This window comes from Vipera ursinii (genome assembly GCF_947247035.1).
Source record: "Vipera ursinii genome assembly, chromosome: 9".
NCBI lineage: Eukaryota > Metazoa > Chordata > Lepidosauria > Squamata > Viperidae > Vipera > Vipera ursinii.
In genome coordinates, this window is record NC_139523.1 from 22,430,788 (window position 1) to 22,451,443 (window position 20,656).

Here is a 20,656-nt window from a genome sequence, read left to right on the forward strand (position 1 = left end):
CTCTTTAAAAAAAAAAGATCACCTCCATTCAAAATTAAAACACCCTGCTTTGAAGAGAGGGGAAGAAATATAGTTAGGAATACAAAGAGAATGATTCGTTGCACACAGAAGTCATCAGATAAATCTTTGTAATTTTCCCAGGTAGAAAGAATCTCAAAAACACAATTTAAACGTTTTTCGAAAAACTACTGTCAGAGAGATTAGGTTCGTGGCTCAACTCCATATAAAAACAGATTCATGCGTACAAGTAATCCTTGACTTACGACACAGTGGGGACCAGACTATCCATTGTAAAGCAAGGTGTTTGTTAAGTGAGTGACACCCGGTTTTACAACTTTTTGTGCCATGGTTGTTAAGCGAATCACTGCAGTCTTTAAATGAATCTGGCTTCCTGCATTGAGTGGACCTCGGGACTCTGCAAACCATTGTAAACACATGCCAGTTACCAAGTGCCCAAATTTTGATCATGTGACCTGGGGATATCTTGTATAAGTTGCCTTTTTTCAGCGCCATTGTAACTTTGGCCACCAAAGGAATGGGGCTAACACCGGAGCTGCTGCTTCTTTATGTATATAGTCACAATAGTCACTAACCATTCATTAGTGACTGTTCAGCATTTAAAATTCGGACTCTTGGCCATGGGCATGCATTTATGTATGGTTGCAGTGTCCCTGAAACCCTGAGTTAGGTCTGTGTAACTCAATACAGGTAGTCCTTCACGTACAACATTCATTTAGTGACTATTCCAAGTTACAACGGCACTGAAAAAAGTGACTTAGGACAAGTTTTTTTTTTTAACACATATGACCATCGCGGCATGTCAAATGGTCCCGTAATCAAAATTCGGATGCTTGGCAAGTGGTTCAGAGTTACGACGGTTGCAATGTCCCGGGGTCATGGGATCATTTTTGCAACCTCCTGACAAGCCAGGAAAACCAAACTCACTTAACAACTTACAACAAGTGCAGTGATTCACTTAACAGCTGTGGCAAGAAAGGTCATATAACAGGGCAAAACTCAGTCAACACTTGTCTTGCTTAGTGACGGAAACTTTGGGCTCAATTGTGGTGGTAAGTCAAGGGCTACCTGTATACAGAGACTCCTTGGAAGTACGTTAAGGCACAACAAAATATTGTCTCATGCATCGTGATGATGATATGTATTTACTCCCCATTTATTTTGAACTGAGGTCCTCAATGGGCGTATCAGGGCCCTCCCCTTACAGGCAAAGACAATGTGGTGGCAGCCTCTGAAAGGCCCTTGTATAACTATCCTTGTGACACACTAGCTAAATCTGGCAATACGTATAGGCAAAGGCATCCAGTATAGTCACACAATAACTCACATACATCATGGCACCGTCGGTGCAATTCCCTCATGACATGTAAAACCACTTCTCTCCTTTAGGTCATGTGTGCAGAAACTGTTAAAAGAGGACACCGTCCAGAAATATTCAACCACTGATCTAGATTTAACTGTCCTGGGGGATGTATGTGTGTGTGTGTGGGGGGGGGAAACCCTATCGTTTGTGCATGGCCCCAAGGCACTTATATGGGTTTGTTTTTTTAATACGTGAGCGCACACACATTTTAAGAAACAGTTCCGTGACTGATACACACGTTGTACAAAAAAAGTGGCATGCATAACTGAGCATGGTGGTGCAGTGGTTAGAAGGCAGCATTGCAGGCTAATTCTGCCCACTGCCAGCAGTTCGATCCTGACCAGCTCAAGGTTAACTCAGCCTTCCATCCTTCCAAGGTCGGTAAAAATGAGGACCCAGAATATTGGAGGGGCAACAGGCTGACTCTGTAAACTGCTTAGAGAGGGCTGTAAAAGCATTGTGAAGTGGTATACAACCCTATGTGTGATTGCTACTTGTCAGAGACCAACCATCCTCAGTTGTGCTTTGACATCATGCTAAGCCCTAAAATACAGATAGTCCTCAGCTTTACAACAGTTCATTTAGCAACTGTTTGAAGTTACAACAACACCGAGAAAAGTGACGTGTGACTGATTTTCACACTTAGACCATTGCAGCATCCCAGGATCAAAATTCAGACGCTTGGCAACTGACTCATATTGATCATGGTTGCACTATCCCAGGGTCATGCAATCCCCTTTTGTAACCTTCTGACAAGCAAAGTCAATGGGAAGCCAGATTCACTTAACAGCTGTGTTACTAACTGCAGGGGTTCGCTTAACAACTGGGGCAAGAAAGGGTTTCCTGCCTGAGCAAGGGGTTGGACTAGAAGACCTCCAAGGTCCCTTCCAACTTTATTATTATTATTATTATTATTATTATTATTATTATTATTATTATTATTATGGATCATAAAAATGGGCAAACTCACTGGACAAGCGTCTCGCTTAGCAACAGAAATTTTGGCCTCAGTTGTGGTTGTAAGTCAAGGACTATCTGTATTATTTTTCTGCCTAGGTTCATGCATCACACGGAGCCAAACGCAATGAAACCATCCTGCAGCTTAGCGGGAATTCAAAAATCCACCCTGTTCTCGCTTGCCCCGATTTTATACGCAGACAACCGCAGAAGAGAAAACGGGACGTGCACACGGAGTCCTTCCCCCTCACTTCTGCAGTCTCTCTTCCATTATTCCACAGTTAGGGCAATCATCTTCCCTTTTCCTGTTTCTTCACGTCTTCTCCTTGCACAGGGATCACTACTAGCTTTTTCCTCCATCAGTTGCCAGCCAGAAATAAATCTTTCATTGGTTTCTCCTGAGTCCAAAATGGAGACTGCGGCCCTTCTGTCACACGGCTGCGGTGCTCTCCATTTCTAGTTCTTCTTCATTCTCTTTGTACTGACTGGGGAACATGCTGCTTCCCACCAAGGTTGCCACACCGTTGGGCTCTGGGTCCCCGGGCAACGCCAGAGGGACGGTGACGCCCGAGTGGACCGAATAAGCATCAAGCAAGAATTCCTGTTCTGCTCTTTCTGCATAGTTCGTAGCGGAAGGCAGGATCACGTCGCTCAAGCTAGGGCCGCCGTAGGGTGAAAATCCGGAAAACCGGCCAAATTCCTCAAAAAGGTCCGGCAGAGTGATGCGGTCCATGCTGGCCAGGAAACCCCTGTCTTCCGGAGAGGGCAGGGAGAAGTCTGCAAATGAAACAAGGATTCAGGGTTTAGCAATCCAGAGGTCACTTAGCCATTCCGGTTTGCCTCCCCTTGAAATCAGCGCTGCAACAGCACAGCGCCGACTTACGGCCACAATTGAGCCCCAACTTTCCATTGCTAAGGGAGACCATTGCTAAGTGAGTTTGGCCCTGTTTTATGACCTTTCTTGCCACAGTTGTTAAGTGAATCACTGCAGTTGTTAGGCACACGGTTGTTAAGTGAATCTGGCTTCCCCATTGACTTTGCTTGTCAGGAGGTCACAAAAGGGGATCACGTGACCCCGGGACACTGCAACCGTCATAAGTACATGCCAGTTGCCAAGCACCTGAATTTTGATCATGTGATCACAGGAATGCTGCAATCGTCATAAGTATGAAAAATGGTTGTAAATCACATTTCCCAGTGCCAGTGTGACTTCGAATAGTCACTGAACAAAGGCTTGTAAGTGAAGAACTACCTGTATGAACTAAAACGCTTCTGTTTGTCTGTTTGTAACCTTCAACTGGGCAAAACGGTGTATCACAGGCAACAATCTTTGAATCAACACACCTCAGATGTTAACTTAAACCACGGGTGTCAAACTCACCGCGTCACACCTGTCGCGACGTATTGTGACTTTTTTTGCATTGCCGGAGCTGGGGTGGGCGTGCCTTCTGCATGAAGCAACCGGCCCGCAGGCTGGCAGTTTGACACCCCTGACTGAAACAATGCAACCACACAATAAAAAAACCAGCCCCTTTTACATGCAACATATGGGTGAGGCTTTGATGACATTTCTGTGACCACCAGTGGCGTTTATTTTCTCCTGCTTGTGCCTGAAACCAGATCCACTCGGGGAAGGTCCATGGTGACAACTTTATTATGTTCTGCCTATATTACAAGTATCTCCCGCCATCCCTTGGGAACAACCAGATAAGTTTCTATAGAACTTAGCGGGAGTAAGGCTTATTCCTCTTGTGGATGCACAAAGATTCAAGGCTAGTGCCCTGCTTGACTCCTCCTTCCAGTCAGGCTGGGATTTTCCCAACACCTCTCCAGCCCATGAGTCAGACTCTTTCTAGGGATCATGCAGGACTTCAACTCAGCACAGGAGAATGGTCTTCAGATGTTTCTAGTGCGCTATTTTCTAGTGACCACTTCCAACTATGTAGATTTCAGTTCCCAGAATTCCCATCCGTGGCCATGTTGACTATGGAATTCTGGGATCTGAAGCTAATGGAAATGCACATGGTTAGGAGATAGTGTCCTACTATGCGCTGGCCAAGGGGGGTGTGAGGCGTCACACACTGACCTACTGAAGGTGTCAAGTTGAAGTGATCCAGATAGTCAGGCTTCTTCTTCTTCCTTTTTGCGTCAATCCCATGAGGATCTGAAGACGGGAACAGGACATTAATGTCAGGGCACCAAGGTCAGGCTTTCCCCAGGCATCCCCCAAGCTTGCCCACTCAGATCTGGGAACGGCTTTATGTCAAGAACGAACATTCTTGAGGGTACGCAAGAACAAAACCGAATTAAAAGATGGAGGAAGGAGACCATCAAGCTAGGAATAACACTAAAGAAGGATGTGGCTGAAGGATCCAACCTCTGTTATACTACTTGGAAGACCCTGAATAGGTTCAGGGCTGGAGTCTTGAAGCGTAAGACCAATATGCTCAAGCGTAGGCTTTTAGTGGATAACAACACCATGTGTGAATGTGGGGAGCCTGGCTCATCTGCCGGTATGTCGGATACTACTGACGATGATGTATTTTTGGCCAATGACAAAGCCAAGAAGGTGGCTTCATTTGGGCAGTTTAAAATTTGATCTGGACATCAAAGAAGAAGAAAAAACCAAGAGCAGGTTATTGCTCTCAAGCGCCCGGGAAATCAGGAAATTCAGGCAGTTCAAATGAATGTAAAGATTTATCACAAGCTTAAGCTCTCTACAAGAATCTGGACAACTAACAGTCAAGGGAAATGAGCGGGAGATATGAGAGGCCTTCAAGATGGGCTGAACATAGATCTCTTGCGAGCTCGCAAGGACTCATGGCTGATGACGTGTTTGATCCCTCCTGCCTCGGGCTCCACCTGCTCATCTGCTACAATCTCCACCCATTTCTATCGGCACAATGTGGCACTGTTTTCACCCCAAAGGATACACACCTGAACCAGAAAGCTCTTCCAGGACGTCAGGCATACCTTGTTTCCGTTTTTTATTGACCCGGTATGTATCTGTGTAAAGAAAGAACTGTACATTTATTCTGAAAGATACTACTCCAGGTCAGGGCTACTCCAAAGGTGCTTTTTCCACATTCTGTCCACATTCTGGACAAAGAGGCCTGCTGGTTTGAAAGAGGGGTCAAAAAGGCCATCTATACGATATCACCTGTTTACAACACAGTCCTTTTGGCAGTTCCAGGAAGGTGCCACACCTATCTGCACTACTCAGGTGACCCTGAGGGTACAGATAAACCTCCAAGTGGCCTCAATGACTCTCAGAGAGAGTAATAACAACCAGATGACTGCAAGGAACATAAATCCTTCCAACCTCCACCCTTCAGCCAGAACTAAAGAAGCTTCTTGGATGAGAAGCGAAATGTCTTCAAGGAAAAATCCAGTCGCCTTTTGAGTAAAAGAAAACGGTCGTAAGTCAAAGATTCCTTGTAATAGGCGGCTACTCCGATTCCTGTCTTACCTGTGTCTTTGGGCAGGTAGGTAAAAGGGAACGGTTCGCTGGAAACACTGTCCGTCAAGCGACGCAGGTACACCTCCACTTCCACGGGCTCCAGAATGTCGAGGTGTTGGTACGGGGGGGTCTTGAAGACAATGGCAATCTGCCGATGGACGTCTGCTTGGGAGAAATCAGCTCTGCCCTCCCAAGCGTCTTTCCGGAAAATGACAGAGATGTCTTCTGCAAAGCAGACGGAGAAGCAACGATTAGCATGGCTGGGAACCAAAATTCAAGGACTCTAAATTCTCCTGCCTTCTTTGGCTGCCCTGTAAATCAAGCTTTGTGGACTTCAACTCCCAGAATTCCTCAGCCAGCAAAGCTACGAGGGCAAAGAGCTATCGACGAGCTTTCCCACTGGAGGTGCTTTTCTCTTAAAAGCTACAACAGTGTTTCTCAAGCTCAGCAACTTGAAGATGGGTGGACTTCAACTCCCAGCATTCCCCAGCCAGCATGCTTTAAGATGGGTGGACTTCAACTCCCAGAACTCCCCAGCCAGCATGTTCTGTGCCTGGAACTATAGAGGGGACCTGATTTGACCAAATTAGTAGAATGGGGAAGGAGTATTTAAGATCCCTGGAGTTTCCCCCACCCACCCAGCCCCATTACCTTTCTGGACTTTGTCACACAGCAAATAAAATTCCTCGCCGCCAGTGCAGCTTCCCTGTTCTTTGTTCATCCGGTAGATTTTGAGTTCTGATGTGTTTGTGGATTCTGTGCAGAGAGAAAGCGAAGGAATTAAGGTTGTTCCCCCCCCCCCCGTGCTTTGCGTAAGTCGATGAAGACAAATATATGTGTCCCAGGATAACGTTACAATCTGAGTCGGTCACTGGGACCAGAGATTTAATCTTCCGAGCTTTCAGAGTCGTGCTGGAGCCCATCCTCAGGAAAATATCTATGGAGACTCTCAGTCATCCAGGACCTGGTTTTCTCAAAGTTGCTTTCGGGAAACTGGACTTCCTTTGTTTTGTTTTGTTTTTTCCTTGAAGACGTTCCGCTTCTCCTCGGAGAAGCTTCATCCGTTCGGGCTGGATGATGTCCAAACTAACCCTTCCATCCTCGCCGCCTCCCTCCAGCCCGAATGGATGAAGCTTCTTCGATGAGAAGTGAAATATCTTCTTCTTCCCCCAAGGAAAAAATAATACAGTTGCCTCTTGGAAAAACCCCTTTGAGACGTCCTCAAGGAATCCGTCCCTCTCCGTTCTCCATTTTGGAAAGAGAGAGAAGTTCCGGAAATTGGCTCCAGCCTGAAAACACTCACAAGCTTTGGTCCTTGTGAGTGACTCACCACACGTAAACACAAACACACACACACACACAAACACACACACACAAACCAATCCTCAACTGGACCCATGTCAGAGAAACGTTGGTTTGCAGAAAACCCTGCACAGACTTCAGTACAGACCCCCAAGTACACCCAGGGGGCAACAAAACCTATCCTAATGCGTAGGTCACTTCAAGGGGTGACAGGGAAGGACAACAGTGAAAAATTGTGTAATGATGCATAAAGTTTCTTTTTTTTAATTGACCGCCAGCCTTGGCGGGGGCTTCTCAGAGCACGTTTTTCACTAGAAAGAAAAAGGCTATTTTCACTGCAGTTTTCTTTCATTGCTTTCCGTTTCAAAACCAAATCACTAAAAACAGCCCTTTCTTATACCACATTTCCTGGCGGGTTTTGTTCTTTTTAAGGGAACATACAGCTCTGCAAAAAAAATAACCCCAACAACATCAGAACTCCCCCAAAACAATAAATAGCAACGCAAACAGCATTGCCTTCCTAATGTCTGACATCCTCAAAATGTACCTATAACTTGCCATAAGTTCTTTCCTTCCTTCCTTCTTTCCTGTCTCCTTCCCCCTCCCTCCTTTTCCTCCCCTCCCTCTTTTCCTTCCTTCCTTCCTTCTTTCCTTCCTTCCTTCCTTCCTCCCTCCCTCCCTCTCCCTCTCACCCTCCCTCTTTTCCTTTCTTCCTTCCTTCTTTTTCTTCCTTCCTTCTTCCCTCCCTCCCTCTCTTTCCTCCTCCCTTTTTCCTTCCTTCCTTCCTTCCTTCTTCCCTTCCTTTCCTCCCCCTCCCTCTTTTCCTTCCTTCCTTCCTTCCTTCCTTCCTTCCTTCCTTCCTTCCTTCCTTCCTTCCTTCCTTCCTTCCTTCCGTTTCCCCTGAAATCAACCTTGGCCTCTTCCTTCTCTTTAAACTCTACCTACTTTTGTCAAAGATGGCTTCTGAGAGGACAGGATTCAGGTGCCATGTTTTCCCCATAGAGTCCTGGTAAGAAGCCTGGAAACAGATCCGGACCACGTTCATGTCAACCTCTTGATGATTCTTCAGTGAACCAGCTACACAGAAAGAGCAAGAGAGGATAGGTGGACCAAGCATAGCAGACAGCAGAATACTCGTATGTAGTATCCATACAGAAAAAAACAAAATCAGGGCCCAGGACAGTGGTTTTTAACCTGGAATTCATTCAGCACATCCTAGGCCAGGGGTAGGCAACCTTGGCTCTTTTAGGACTCGTGGACTTCAACTCCCAGAATTCCTGAGCCAGCCATGCTGAGGGGAAAGAGAGAGGTTTCCAAGCTGAGCCATGTTGGCTCAGGAATTCTGGGAGTTGAAGTCCACAAGTCATAAAAGAGCCAAGGTTGCCTACCTCTGGCCTAGGCCTAGGCCTCTTTATGACTGGTGGACTTCAACTCCCAGAATTCCTGAGCCAGCCATGCTGAGGGGAAAGGGAGAGGTTTCCAAGCTGAGTCATGATGGCTCAGGAATTCTGGGAGTTGAAGTCCATGAGTCATTAAAGAGCCAAGGTTGCCTACCCCTGGCCTAGGCGAAATCAAAAAATTTGTTATTGTTGTGAATTAAGGATCCTGCTTGGAACTACCACTGCTGAGATGCTTGTGTAAAACACCTGAGTTTGGGTTGTTGTATTGTGTGTGTGTGTTTGTTTGTGTGTGTACATAGTGACATTATTTGAGACCAGGAAAAGGAATATGTATGTATTTATTTATTTCCACATTTCTGTACCATCCATCTCCCTCAAAGAGGGACTTGCCTTTTTCAGGTAGGTCATAACTTGGAACAGATGCTACACAATTGGTCATAAGTTGAGGACTTCATTGCTTTCTCCCACTTTGCTTCTCAAGGCTACTTTTAGGGCAGAGCGAGCTCTTCTTCTCACCTTTGAAAGGGTCAATTCCAAGTTGTAGCTTTTTCTCAATGGCTTCCTCTATGTCTTTCTTCTTCACGCACTGGATCCCGAGGTTGTTAAAGCTATCAAAGCAGAGGACAGTTAGAAATATTAGATTAGAATATCAGAATATTCTTTATTGGCCAAGTGTGATTGGACACAAAGGAACTGGGTCTCTGGCGCACAAGCTCTCAGGGTGCAAACAAGCAAATGATAAGTCATAGATCGTAAATTGTAAGCTAACGTCATAAATCATTAAGATACAAACAACAAGCGATACACCGTAAGATACCAATAGGAGATGGTGGTAGGAAAGATGAGAAGATGAAAAAAGATGAGAAGATGGATAAGATGAGAAAACGAGGAGGACAACAGCAATACAGCCCTACTACCTGTGCACGGGTAAATATCTTTGGGCCTAAGCTAGTGCTGTGTTAGGTATTTAGCAGAGCGATGGCGCGGGTGGGGGGAATAATTTTCTTTGAATGTTGTTATTTTGGCATGCAATTGCCCTACAGCAGCATCCTGGGAGGAGAAGTTGAAGCAGTTTCGGTCCAGGATATGAGAAAACAGAAAGTCCATGATGAAAGGAAGGAACTTGCAAAATCCTTTTGTAAGTTCTTGAATTACGACAATCGAATCCAAAATTTCCACTGTTAAGTGAGACATAGCAGTGTTCCAACATCTCAGGGGCTGCCACAAAGAAGAAGGAGTCAAGCTCTCTCCAAAGCATTGAAGGCAGGACAACAAGTAACAGATGGAAATTCCTCCTTAATTCCAGGTTGCTTTCCTCCTAGATGAGTTTCCATCCGTTGCTTCTTGTCCTGCCTTCAGGGGCTTTGGAGCATAGCTTGAGCCCCTCCTCCTTGTGGCAGCCTTTCAAATACTGGAATGCTGCTATCATGTCCCCCACCCTAGTCCTTCTTTTCTCTAGACTGGCCATACCCAAATCCGGCAAGCATCCTTCATATGTTTTAGTCTCCAGGCCTTTAATCATCTTAGTTGCGCTTCTCTGCACTTTTTCCAAAGTCTCAACATCTTTGGAAAAAGTACAAAGAAGAGCAACTAAGATGATTAAAGGCCTGGAGACTAAAACATATGAAGGACGCTTGCCGGATTTGGGTATGGCCAGTGGCATACTATTGGGTATACCTCAACGGTGTGAAGGCCCCAAAATCAATGGTCATCATCATTTCAAAACCCCAAACCCTCCACCCCAAAGACAGGGTGATACCTGTGCCTGGCATTGATTCGAGGCTTCAGGATCACTTCGCACAGCCCGTTGTTGCAGTCCTTCCCTACCAGGCTGTGGGGGTGGATCCGATAAGGCCAGTCCTTCCAGACCAAGCAAGCCGTCACTTTCACTTCTGGGATGCCCTCAAAGTTCTGCAGCTGGAGAAACAACCTGGTGTGTCAGATGCCACCCCCAAGAAAAGTTCAAGACTATCCGTGGTGGCGCAATGGTTTAGAAGGCAGCATTGCAGGCTAACTCTGCCTACAGCCAGCAGTTCTATCCTGACCGGCTCAAGGTTGACTCAGCCTTCCATCCTTCCCAGGTTGGTAAAATGAGGACCCGGATGGTTGGGGGCAAGAGGCTGACTCGGTAAACCGCTTACAGAGGGCTGTAAAGCACTGTGAAGCGGTATATAAGTCTAAGTACTATTGACCTTCCTTCCTTCCTTCCTTCCTTCCTTCCTTCCTTCCTTCCTTCCTTCCTTCCTTCTGTGGTGGTGAAGTGGTTAGAATACAGTATTGCAGGCAAACTCTGCCCATAGCCTGGCGTTCGATCCTGACCGGCTCAAGGTTGACTCAGCCTTCCATCCTTCCGAGGTCAGTAAAATGAGGACCCAAATTGTTGGGGGCAACAGGCTGGCTCTGTAAACTGCTGACAATTTCAACTGGGGCTTATTTTTGGGGTAGGGCTTATATTATGAACATCCTGCAAAAAATCATGCTTGGGCTTATTTTCCAGCTGGGTCTCATTTGGGGGGAAATACGGCAGTTTATAAAAACAGCGTTTTTGTGGCTGTTTTCTGTTTATCCATCAGTCCCCAGAGGAAAAGTAGACGCTCCCAGTCAACTTGCAATCCACCTTATCCCAACACCTGGAGGGCACACCTGGATTCAGAATGGCTTCTCCATTCTAAGCCCCTCCCCCATGGACGGAGCTTGCCCTTTAACTCCACCCCCCTCCCCATGCCGCTCACCTCAATGGTGGGCAGCGTTTTGTTCGTCTCGCTGCTCCCTTCGCCCAGAATGCTCCCTGCGGACCGTCCTTCGCACTGGTACCGGAAGCGCATCCCTCGCTGCTTAGGTTGCTCGATGATCACCAGCTCGGGGGGGTCTCGCATGGCATCCTCCAGGGGCTCTGGGGCCCCCCTGGGGCACCCCGAAGGACCGGGATCTGACCAAGGAGCATCCAAGTCCTGGCTGGGGGGCAGGGGAAGGGGGGGCAGCCCCCTGGAGATCAGCTGGGACCGCAAGGACAAATTATTGAGGCTGTGGGACAGCTGGGAGGGGAAGGAATCTCGGGGGGAACTTGGGGTGGGGGGGCCTGAGACCCCGAAAGGCTCCAGCCCGTTCTGCAAGAGGCTCATCCCTCCAGCTATCTGCATCTCGCCTGAGGGGGTGAAGTCGGTGCTTCTGGGAATCAGCTTGGCTGGCCCGTTCAGAGAGGCCCGGACGGATCCTGGCTCCTCACCAAAACCATCTTCTTTAATCAACTCATCTATGATTGCTAGAAGAAGAAGAGGAAGAGAAAGAGGAAGAGGAAGAGAAGAGAAAGGCTGGGCCAGCAGTTGGGACCAACTCGTTCGTCCAAGCTCTGCTTTGTTGGCTAAGTGGCAAATTAGCTGACTCCCCATAAATCGTGGCTTGGAAACCACAACTTATCAGGTTCAGACAACTTGCTAAGCAAGCAAAAAAAACACAAAAAACCCATAGGATGGTTTAGTGGAGACCACATCCAGCACCCATAGCTTGTTTAACCAATGTTTCCTGAATTGTGGAGTCCTTTGGTGGCATCTGAGCTTGGTGGTTTTCTTGCAGATGTTTCTTGACCCAACTAGGTAACATCATCAATGCTAGCATTATCACCTAGCCCTGATGATGTTACCGAGTTTGGTCATGAAACGTCTGGAAGAAAACCACCAAGCTCAGAGAGTACCAAGGACCCCACAATTTAAGGAAGCACTGATGAAGTCGCATAGTTCCGTCACGAAACGTCTGCGAGAAAAACACCAAGGTTGTGTGTGTGTGTGTGTGTGTGTGTGTGTGTGTATGTATATGTACATATATATACAGATCAGAAGGTCGGCAGTTTGGCGGGTCGAATCCCGAGTGCCGCATAGCAGAGCGAGCGCCTGTTACTCGTCCCAGCTTCTGCCAACCTAGCAGTTCAAAAGCACGTAAAAATGCAAGTAGAAAAATAGGGACCACTACGGTGAGAAGGTAACAGCGTTCCGTGCGCCTTTGGCGTCTAGTCATGCCGGCCACATGACCACGGAGACGTCCTCGGACAAGCGCTGGCTCTTCGGCTTTGAAACGGAGATGAGCACCGGTCCCTAGAGTCAGAAACGACTAGCACGCATGTGCGGGGGAACCTTTACCTTTACCTACATTATATACTGTATATGTGTGTGTATGTATGTATATGTATACATATATGTACATGTATGTGTATATGTATGTATATATATACATATGCACAGACATATATACATATACACATACATATGTGTGTGTATGTGTATGTGTGTATATATGTATATATGCCCTTTCATGGAGATGCAGAGTAAAAGCAGAAAGAAAAGGTGGAGCTTCAAGCCTCAAACTAATAGCTCAGTTAGGTGAAGAATAATCTCCTTACCTGTCCTTGGCAGCACCCCTCTTTAACCCCCAGGTACTTACCTAGTTCATCTGCAAAAGAAAAAAGGGAAATATTATTATACGAGGTACTGCATATTCCTTATGTTTGCAAGCACCCACACCAGCTTCTCATTTAGCTCAGCCGTTGGCAAGACTTGAATTTGGCTGGTCCTTAACTTACAAGTTCGTTTAGTGACCAAACTGAAAAAGGTGACTTATGACCTTTTTTTCAGTGTTACGACTTTTGCAGCGACCACACGGTCCGGGGATCAAAATTCAGGCACTCGGCAACTGACTCATATTTATGATGGTCGCAGTGTGCCGGGGGGGGGGGGGATCACGCGATCCCCTTTTGCAAGCTTATGACTGGCAAAGTCAGTAGGGGAGGCCAGATTCACTTAACAACCGTGTTACTGACTTAACAACTGCAGTGATTCACTTAACAACTGTGACAAGCAAGGTTGTCAAATGGGGGTAAAACTCCCTTTAAAAAAATGTTTCACTTAACAACATAAATTTGGGGCTCAGTTGTGGTTATAAGCCGAGGACTGCCTTTCAAAGCAAGACGCCGAAAATCTTTACCAGAAGTCTCTCCGGTCGGCTGCATCGTGGATAAGTCAGAAGCTGCAAGCAGGGTGCCTGTGAAAAAACCCAAGGAAAAAAATAAGAATAAAACAGAGCAAGATGCCGCAGGCGTTCTTCCCGTCCCCACAATTCCATCCTGCAATCTGGATTCCCCCTCACAAATCAGGCGTAAATTAAATGAGAAGCTCACCTTTGGCTAGCTATAATTTACTTTATAAAATCAACTTTCTGAATTTGTCTGACTCTCTGCAGATTCATCCGACAGCCTGTGCCAAAATGAGACCTTTGTCATGTATTTATTCATTTATATCAGGGGTCCCCAATCCCTGGTCTGTGAACTGGTACCGGACCACGGAATGCCAGCAACCGGTCCGCACAAACAAGGATAGCCCCATCCGTGGGATGCAGGCAGCACACGAAACCACGTACTCTCCAGTCCGTGGAAAAACCTCTCTCCACGAAACCAGTCCCTGGTGCCCAAAAGGTCGGGGACCTCTGTGCTAAATCACCGAAGTATCTCAGCGTGTCTTTGGGACTCTGCTAAGGCGCCTTGGTGGAGCAGTGGGCTAATGCCTCCTTCAGTACCACCAGCTGCCTGCAATTAGTGCAGGTTCGAGTCCCACCAGGCTCAAGGTTGACTCAGCCTTCCATCCTTCCCAGGTAGGTAAAATGAGGACCCAGATTGTTGGGGGCAATAAGCTGACTTTGTAAATAATGCCGCTTGGGGTGTGTGTGTGAAAGCCCTAATAAGCAGGCATATACATAGAATGAAGGCTACTGCTAAGCTTGTAAGCCGCCCTGAGTCTTTGGAGAAGGGCGGGATATAAATGGAATTTTTTTTAAAAAAGGCATGGGATTCCAGAAGAGAGTAATAAGAGTTGGGAGGTGCCTTAGAGGTCTTCCAGTCCATCCCCATCAGAATACAGAGCAACAAAGTTGGAAGGGACCTTAGAGGTCTTCTAGTCCAACCCCCTGCTGAAACAGGAGACCCGGCCTAGATCAGTGGTCCCCAACCCCCGATCCGTGGACCAGTAGCGGGCCACAACATGCCAGCAACGCAAAAGAACTAAAAACAAAATGAGACACAATGCAACTGAGGCTAGCTAGATCTCTGGGGCCCTCGTAATCAGAATTCAAAAACAAGGGTACAGAATAAGAGTCGGAAGGCACCTTGGTGGTCTTCTAGTCCAGGGGTCCCCAACGCCCAGTCCGTGGACCGGTATCGGGCCACAGCATGCCAGCAACCGGTCCGCACAGACAAGCAAAGCCCCATCTGTGGGATGCAGGCAGCATGCAAAACCACGCACTTTCCGGTCCACGGAAAAACCTTTCTCCACGGAAGCGGTTTCTGGTGCCCAAAAGGTTGGGGGCCTCTGATTTATATCACGCCTTTATTGTTTTTATAAATAACTCAAGGCAGCGAACATACCTGACGCTCTTTGACTTTGCTTGTCAGAAGGAAATGGGGATCACGGGACCCTGGGACAACGCAACCATCATACATGTGCCCATCATAAAGGTAAACGTAAAGGTTCCCCCGCACATGTGTGCTAGTTGTTTCCGACTCTAGGGGCCGGTGCTCATCTCCGTTTCAAAGCCGAAGAGCCAGCACTTGTCTGAGGACGTCTCCGTGCTCACGTGGCCGGCATGACTAGACGCCAAAGGCGCACGGAACGCTGTTACCTTCCCACCGGAGTGGTCCCTATTTGCATTTTTACGTGCTTTCCAACTGCTAGGTTGGCAGAAGCTGGGACGAGTAACAGGCGCTCACTCTGTTACGCGGCACTCGGGATTCGACCCGCCAAACTGCCGACCTTCAGATCGACAAGCTCAGCGTCCTAACCCACTGAGCCACCGCGTCCCTATGTGCCCATCATACAAGTGCCCAAATTTTAATCCCATGACCCTGGGGATATTGCAACGGTTGTTTAGTGTGAGGACCACTCATAGGTTACTTTTTCCAGTGCACTTGTAACTTCTAACAGTTCAGTAAATACATGGTTGCAAGCTGTTGTAAATTCAGGTAGTCCTTGACTTACAAGAGTTTGCTTTGTGGCCATTCAAAGTTACAATGGTGCTGGAAAAAAAAGTGATGTATAACCGTTTTTCACACTTACGACCCTTGCAATATCTCCTTAAAATTAAGTCAACTGGCTCATATTTATGACGGTCGCAGCGTCCCGGTGTGTGTGTGTGTGTGTGTGTGTCACATGATCCTCTTTTGCGACCTTCTGACAAGCCAAGTCCATGGGGAAGCCGGATTCACTTAACAACCGTGTTACTAACTTAACCACTGCAGTGATTCATTTAGTAACCGTGACAAGAAAAGCCGTTAAATGGGGCAAAATTCACTTGACCGCCGCCTTGCTTAGGACTGGAAATTCGGGTTTCAAGTTGTGGTCGTAAGTTGAGGACTATCAGTAATAGATGAAAACACATTTTTACCCTTCTGTAGTTTGTGAACTCAGCCCTGGTTTGTATTTGAGGTGGAGTGAGTGACTTTGCTGAGGATATAAATTGCTTTTTCATTAAAACTCATTCAAAGCCCATTAACTGGAGTTGGAGCAAGCCCAGACTCCAACATTCATGCATCTTTTATTATTGGCATAGATGGTCCACTCCGACAACTCTCTCAGGGCTTGCAACAACAATTCCAGTTAAACACAGTACAAATACTCAATATACAAAAATAGCAAGAAACAGGTTTCCTAAAACCACACACCCATTTGCTGGATCCGGGTAGCAGGAAAACCAATTCCAGAGTCTTCCTTCCAACCCGTTTGTCACAGGAAGAAGAAGAGAATGGCGGCAGCAAGATGGAAAGGAATCAATAAATGATGTGATTTAACCAAGACAGGAGAATATTTGTAGCTAGGAGTGGAACTGTAGGGTCCTTGATGCTCTCTGCAAGAAAACAGCCAAGCTCAGAGAGCACCAAAGACTCCACGATTTTGTAATTTATATATCCCACTGTTATAACCTCTCTCCCTTTCCCTGACACACATACACACACTTTGTTGTACGTCACTCCGCGTCTTTGGCTCAAGGCAGTCCAAAGGTATTGTAAAAGGAGAAATTCAGTAAAGAAAGCAAGTCCTACGGGGCCCTGGGTGCTCTCTGTGCTTGTTCTCTTGCAGACCTTTCATTATCAAACTAGGCAACATCATCAGTGCTAGGATGGAATGGGATTTGCAGCATAGAGGAAAAGAAGGGAGGAGGGAGGGAGGAAGGAAGGAGGAGTTTGGGGTCCCTGGTGCTTTCTGCGCTTAGTTGATTTCTTGCAGACCTTTCATTACCCAACTAGGTAACATGATCACTGCTAGAAGGGAGTGGGGTTTGTGGGGGGGAGGAGGAGGAGGAGGAGCAGGAGGAGGAGCAGGAGGACTGTAGGATCCTTGGTGTTCCCTAAGCTTGGTGGCTTTCTTGCAGATGTTTCTTTACCAAACTAAGTAATGTCATCAGTGCTAGAAGGGAGTGAGGTTTGTGGAGAGGAGGAAGAGGAGGAGGAGGAGGAGGAGGAGGAGGAGGAGGAGTGTGAGGTTCATTGGTACTCTCCGAGCTTGGTGGCTTTCTTACAGATGTTTCATTACCAAACTAGGCAATATCTTCAGTGCTCGTATGGGGGGGGATCGCTCTCATTTTATATAGCCCACCCAGGAGCAGAGGCTACCACTGAATACCGGCAAACTTTTAATATTCCTCGTTCACAAGCGAACACAGGTGGAAAGTGAAGCTAGAAAAATAGCCCAATCTTCTTTTGCAACCATTTATTTCCAAATGACGGGGTGAGGGTGGGAGGACCGCCTAAGAAGCCCCTTCTCCTGTGGCAACGCTCACCTGCAAAACCCAGCCGAGGAAAACAAGGCAATTCTTGGAAATGAGAACAGAGCTAGAAGGGACCTCCTCGGAGGAAAGAAACCCTCTGCCATCGCAGGCAAGGGGTTTGTCCAACTTGTCCTCTTAAAAACCTCCAGGGTTGGACCACCCACAACTTCTGGAGGCAAGCCGTCCCACTGATTACGACCACAGCTGAGCCCAAAATTTATGATGCTAAGGGAGACGTTTCTTAAATGAGTTTTGCCCCCTCTTGCTCCCTTCCTGGCCACCGCTGTTAAGCGGATCACTGCCCCAGTTTGGGCTAGCTAGTGAGTCCGTCGTTAAGTGAACCCGTCTTCCCCCACCCCACCCCCCTTTGACTTTGTCAGAAGGGCGCAAAAGGGGATCGCAGGGGAGGCTGCAACCGCGGTAAATACAAAGCAGTGGCCAAGCCTCTGAAGTTTTGACCACCTGTCCGTGGGGGAGGGGAAAGACACCGCAACGGTCGTTAAACGCAAAAAACCAGCCCTCGAGTCCCTTCTTCCAGTGCCGTTCTCCCTTTGAGCGGTCATTAAATGAACCGTTGTAAGTCGAGGACTGCAAAGGGAAACTGCTTGCATTTTCGGAGGCAGGGAAAGATAAGGAGCCTTGGTAGAGAAGTGGGCTAATGCCTCCTTAAGTAACACCAGCTGCCTGCAATTAGCGCAGGTTCGAGTCCCACCAGGCTCAAGGTTGACTCAGCCTTCCATCCTTCCCAGGTAGGTAAAATGAGGACCCAGATTGTTGGGGGCAATTAAGCTGACTTTGTAATAATGCCGCTTGGGGAGTGTGTGAAAGCCCTAATAAGCAGGCATAGACATAGAATGAAGGCTATTGCTAAGTTTGTAAGCCGCCCTGAGTCTTCGGAGAAGGGTGGGATATAAATGGAAATAAAATAAAAATAAAAATAAATAAAAATAAGCACGAGCGGGGGGGGGGGGGGGGGTGGGGGAGAGAGGGACCCTCACCCGTTGCCCAGGCCCGGCTGCCTCTTCCCAGCCCGGAGGAGCCAGCGTGGCGCTGAGCCCAGCTCCGGCCACCCCCGCAGCCCGGCCACTTTCTCTCTCGGCCACCCCTCCACCTACCTCCGAGAGAAGAATGCAGCATCCTCGGCTCCGGCTGCTTTCGCTCCGGCTCCGGCTGCGGCCGCCGGCTCCGTCCCAGGCTGCTCATCGCCCCCGGAGGGAGCCCACAATCCCCGCAGCGCCGAAGATCGTTAAGTTTTTTTTTTTTAAATCTTTTTCTTCTTCTTCGCTTCCCTTTTTTTTTTAAAAAAAAAGAGAGAAAAAAGAAAAGAAAAAAGTTCTTTTCGGTCCCGAAAAAGGGAGCCGAGGGTTTCTCGGAATTCCCCCTGCTGGGCCGGCTGCTGCTTCCTGATTGGAGGAGCCCCCGATGAGGTCAGACTTCTTGGAACGGGAAAGCCCCAGCCCAGCCCGAAAAGGGGCGGGGCCAAAGCCGAGACCTTATTTAAAAAAAAAAAGGAAAAAAAAGCAGCCTCGGGAAGGGAGGGAGGGAGGGGAATTTTTTTTTAAAAAAAAAAAAGCGATCCGCGCTTCCAGGAAAGTGGATGAAGAATTTCGGGCGTTTATTTTTATTTTCGTTTTCTGCTTGCCAAGAGCCTCGAGGAGCGTCTTTTCCCGGTGAAGGCGGCTTCTTCCAGGCCCCAGACGGGGTGGCCTTGTCATGTGCATCCTCTGGAATGGATTAGGACAGGGGTAGGCAACCTCGGCTCTTTTAGGACTCATGGACTTCAACTCCCAGAATTCCTGAGCCAGCCAAGCTGGCTCAGGAATTCTGGGAGTTGAAGTCCATGAGTCCTAAAAGAGCCGAGGTTGCCTACCCCTGGATTAGGAGGAGGTGATTTTGAAATTCAGTGGAAAATACTTGCAGTGATATTTTTAGTTGTTTGGGGGGGGAGGGAGGAGTTTGAGGGGGGGAAGTTGGAATTTGACATTTAAGGAGCTGAAGTGAAAGTCCTCATTCCAATCCCGAGCTACAAATGTTCTCGATTGATAATTTACAGGTGAGGGAGGTTGTAAATTACAAAGTTAAAAATACCAATCGAGGAGGATATTTGTAGCTAAAGGGATGGCTGTAATATACGTTTAAGGATAGATTTATATGCAAAATAAATTCCCCAAAGGAATGGTTGTAATATTGCTAAGCACATTGATTTGTGCTTAGATTGTAAGCCGCCCTGAGTATTCAGAGAAGGGCGGGATATAAATGGGATATATATATATATATATATATTAGATTGCTAACAAAGAATTAAAGGGAGACTGATATACATTTCAAACTTATTTGTTTTCATATATATATATATATATATATATATATATGTGTGTGTGTGTGTGTGTGTGTGTGTGTGTATGTATATATATATATATATATATATATTTGTTTTCTGAGGTTTTCGCGGGTGCCTGTATGTGGATCCTTGGTTTTTCGGGTTTTTCCCCGCGTAGAATTAAAGGTGTAGGCGCAACGTTTCGACGGAATCCCATCCGTCATCATCAGGCTTCTGCTTCCTTCTTCTGGGAGAAGCATGATGATGACGGATGGGATTCCGTCGAAACGTTGCGCCTACACCTTTAATTCTACGCGGGGAAAAACCCGAAAAACCAAGGATCCACATATATATATATATATATATATATATATATATATATATATATATATATATTCGTAGATTCTCGCGGGTGTCTGTATGTGTAGATCTGACGTTCCTCCAGGCCTTCCTGTCCTCTACCATCTTCTGGAGTCCATTTAAGCTCATGCCTCCTGCTTCGTTGACTCCATCCAGCCACCCCATTCTCTGTCATCCCCTTCTTCTCTTGCCCTCAACCTTTCCCAGTATGAGGCTCTTCTCCAGTGAGTCCTTATTTTTAAATTTATATTGCAACCTTCCTTTAAGGATCATTCGAAGTTACACTTTTTCCACACTTTCAACCACTGCAGCTTCCCTCTGGTCATGTGATCAAAATGTGCTTGTGCAGGGGGTTGGACTAGAAGACCTCCAAGGTCCCTTCCAGCTCTATTCTGATTGATCAAACAAGTGCAGTGAGTTGCCTAACAACTGTGGCAAGAAAAGTCGTAAAATGGGACAAAATTCACTTAACAACTGTCCTGATTAGCAATGGAAATTTTGGCCTTAATTGTGATACGTTGAGCACTACCTGTCATAGCAACACATAATAAACCACAGATTTAACCACTGTCAATAAGAAAGGCAAAAAAAAATCTGATTAGCAGCTCTTGCAGTGCCTGGAGACAACAGAAGAGAAGAGAAAGAACTGGAGAAGATAACAAAATACAAAGACC

The 20,656-nt window shown here is 47.0% G+C and overlaps 1 protein-coding gene and 1 long non-coding RNA gene across 2 annotated transcripts; both read right to left on the reverse strand.

The window, feature by feature from the left end:
* Nucleotides 1–123: 123 nt before the first annotated feature.
* RELB (RELB proto-oncogene, NF-kB subunit) lies at nucleotides 124–11,760 on the reverse strand. Its single transcript, XM_083369236.1, has 9 exons — nucleotides 11,233–11,760; nucleotides 10,260–10,417; nucleotides 9,017–9,108; nucleotides 8,046–8,177; nucleotides 6,450–6,554; nucleotides 5,808–6,023; nucleotides 5,276–5,344; nucleotides 4,425–4,502; nucleotides 124–3,115 (listed from the first exon to the last, which is right to left on the reverse strand). The coding sequence occupies exons 1-9, from the start codon at nucleotides 11,638–11,640 to the stop codon at nucleotides 2,769–2,771; spliced, it is 1,605 nt and encodes a 534-aa protein (XP_083225362.1). The 5' UTR covers nucleotides 11,641–11,760; the 3' UTR covers nucleotides 124–2,768.
* A 1,148-nt stretch (nucleotides 11,761–12,908) lies between these two features.
* Nucleotides 12,909–18,574, reverse strand: LOC310644729. The gene is made up of 3 exons (XR_014493364.1): nucleotides 18,418–18,574; nucleotides 13,475–13,531; nucleotides 12,909–12,943 (listed from the first exon to the last, which is right to left on the reverse strand). It is a non-coding gene; the product is annotated as an uncharacterized lncRNA (long non-coding RNA).
* Nucleotides 18,575–20,656: the final 2,082 nt, after the last annotated feature.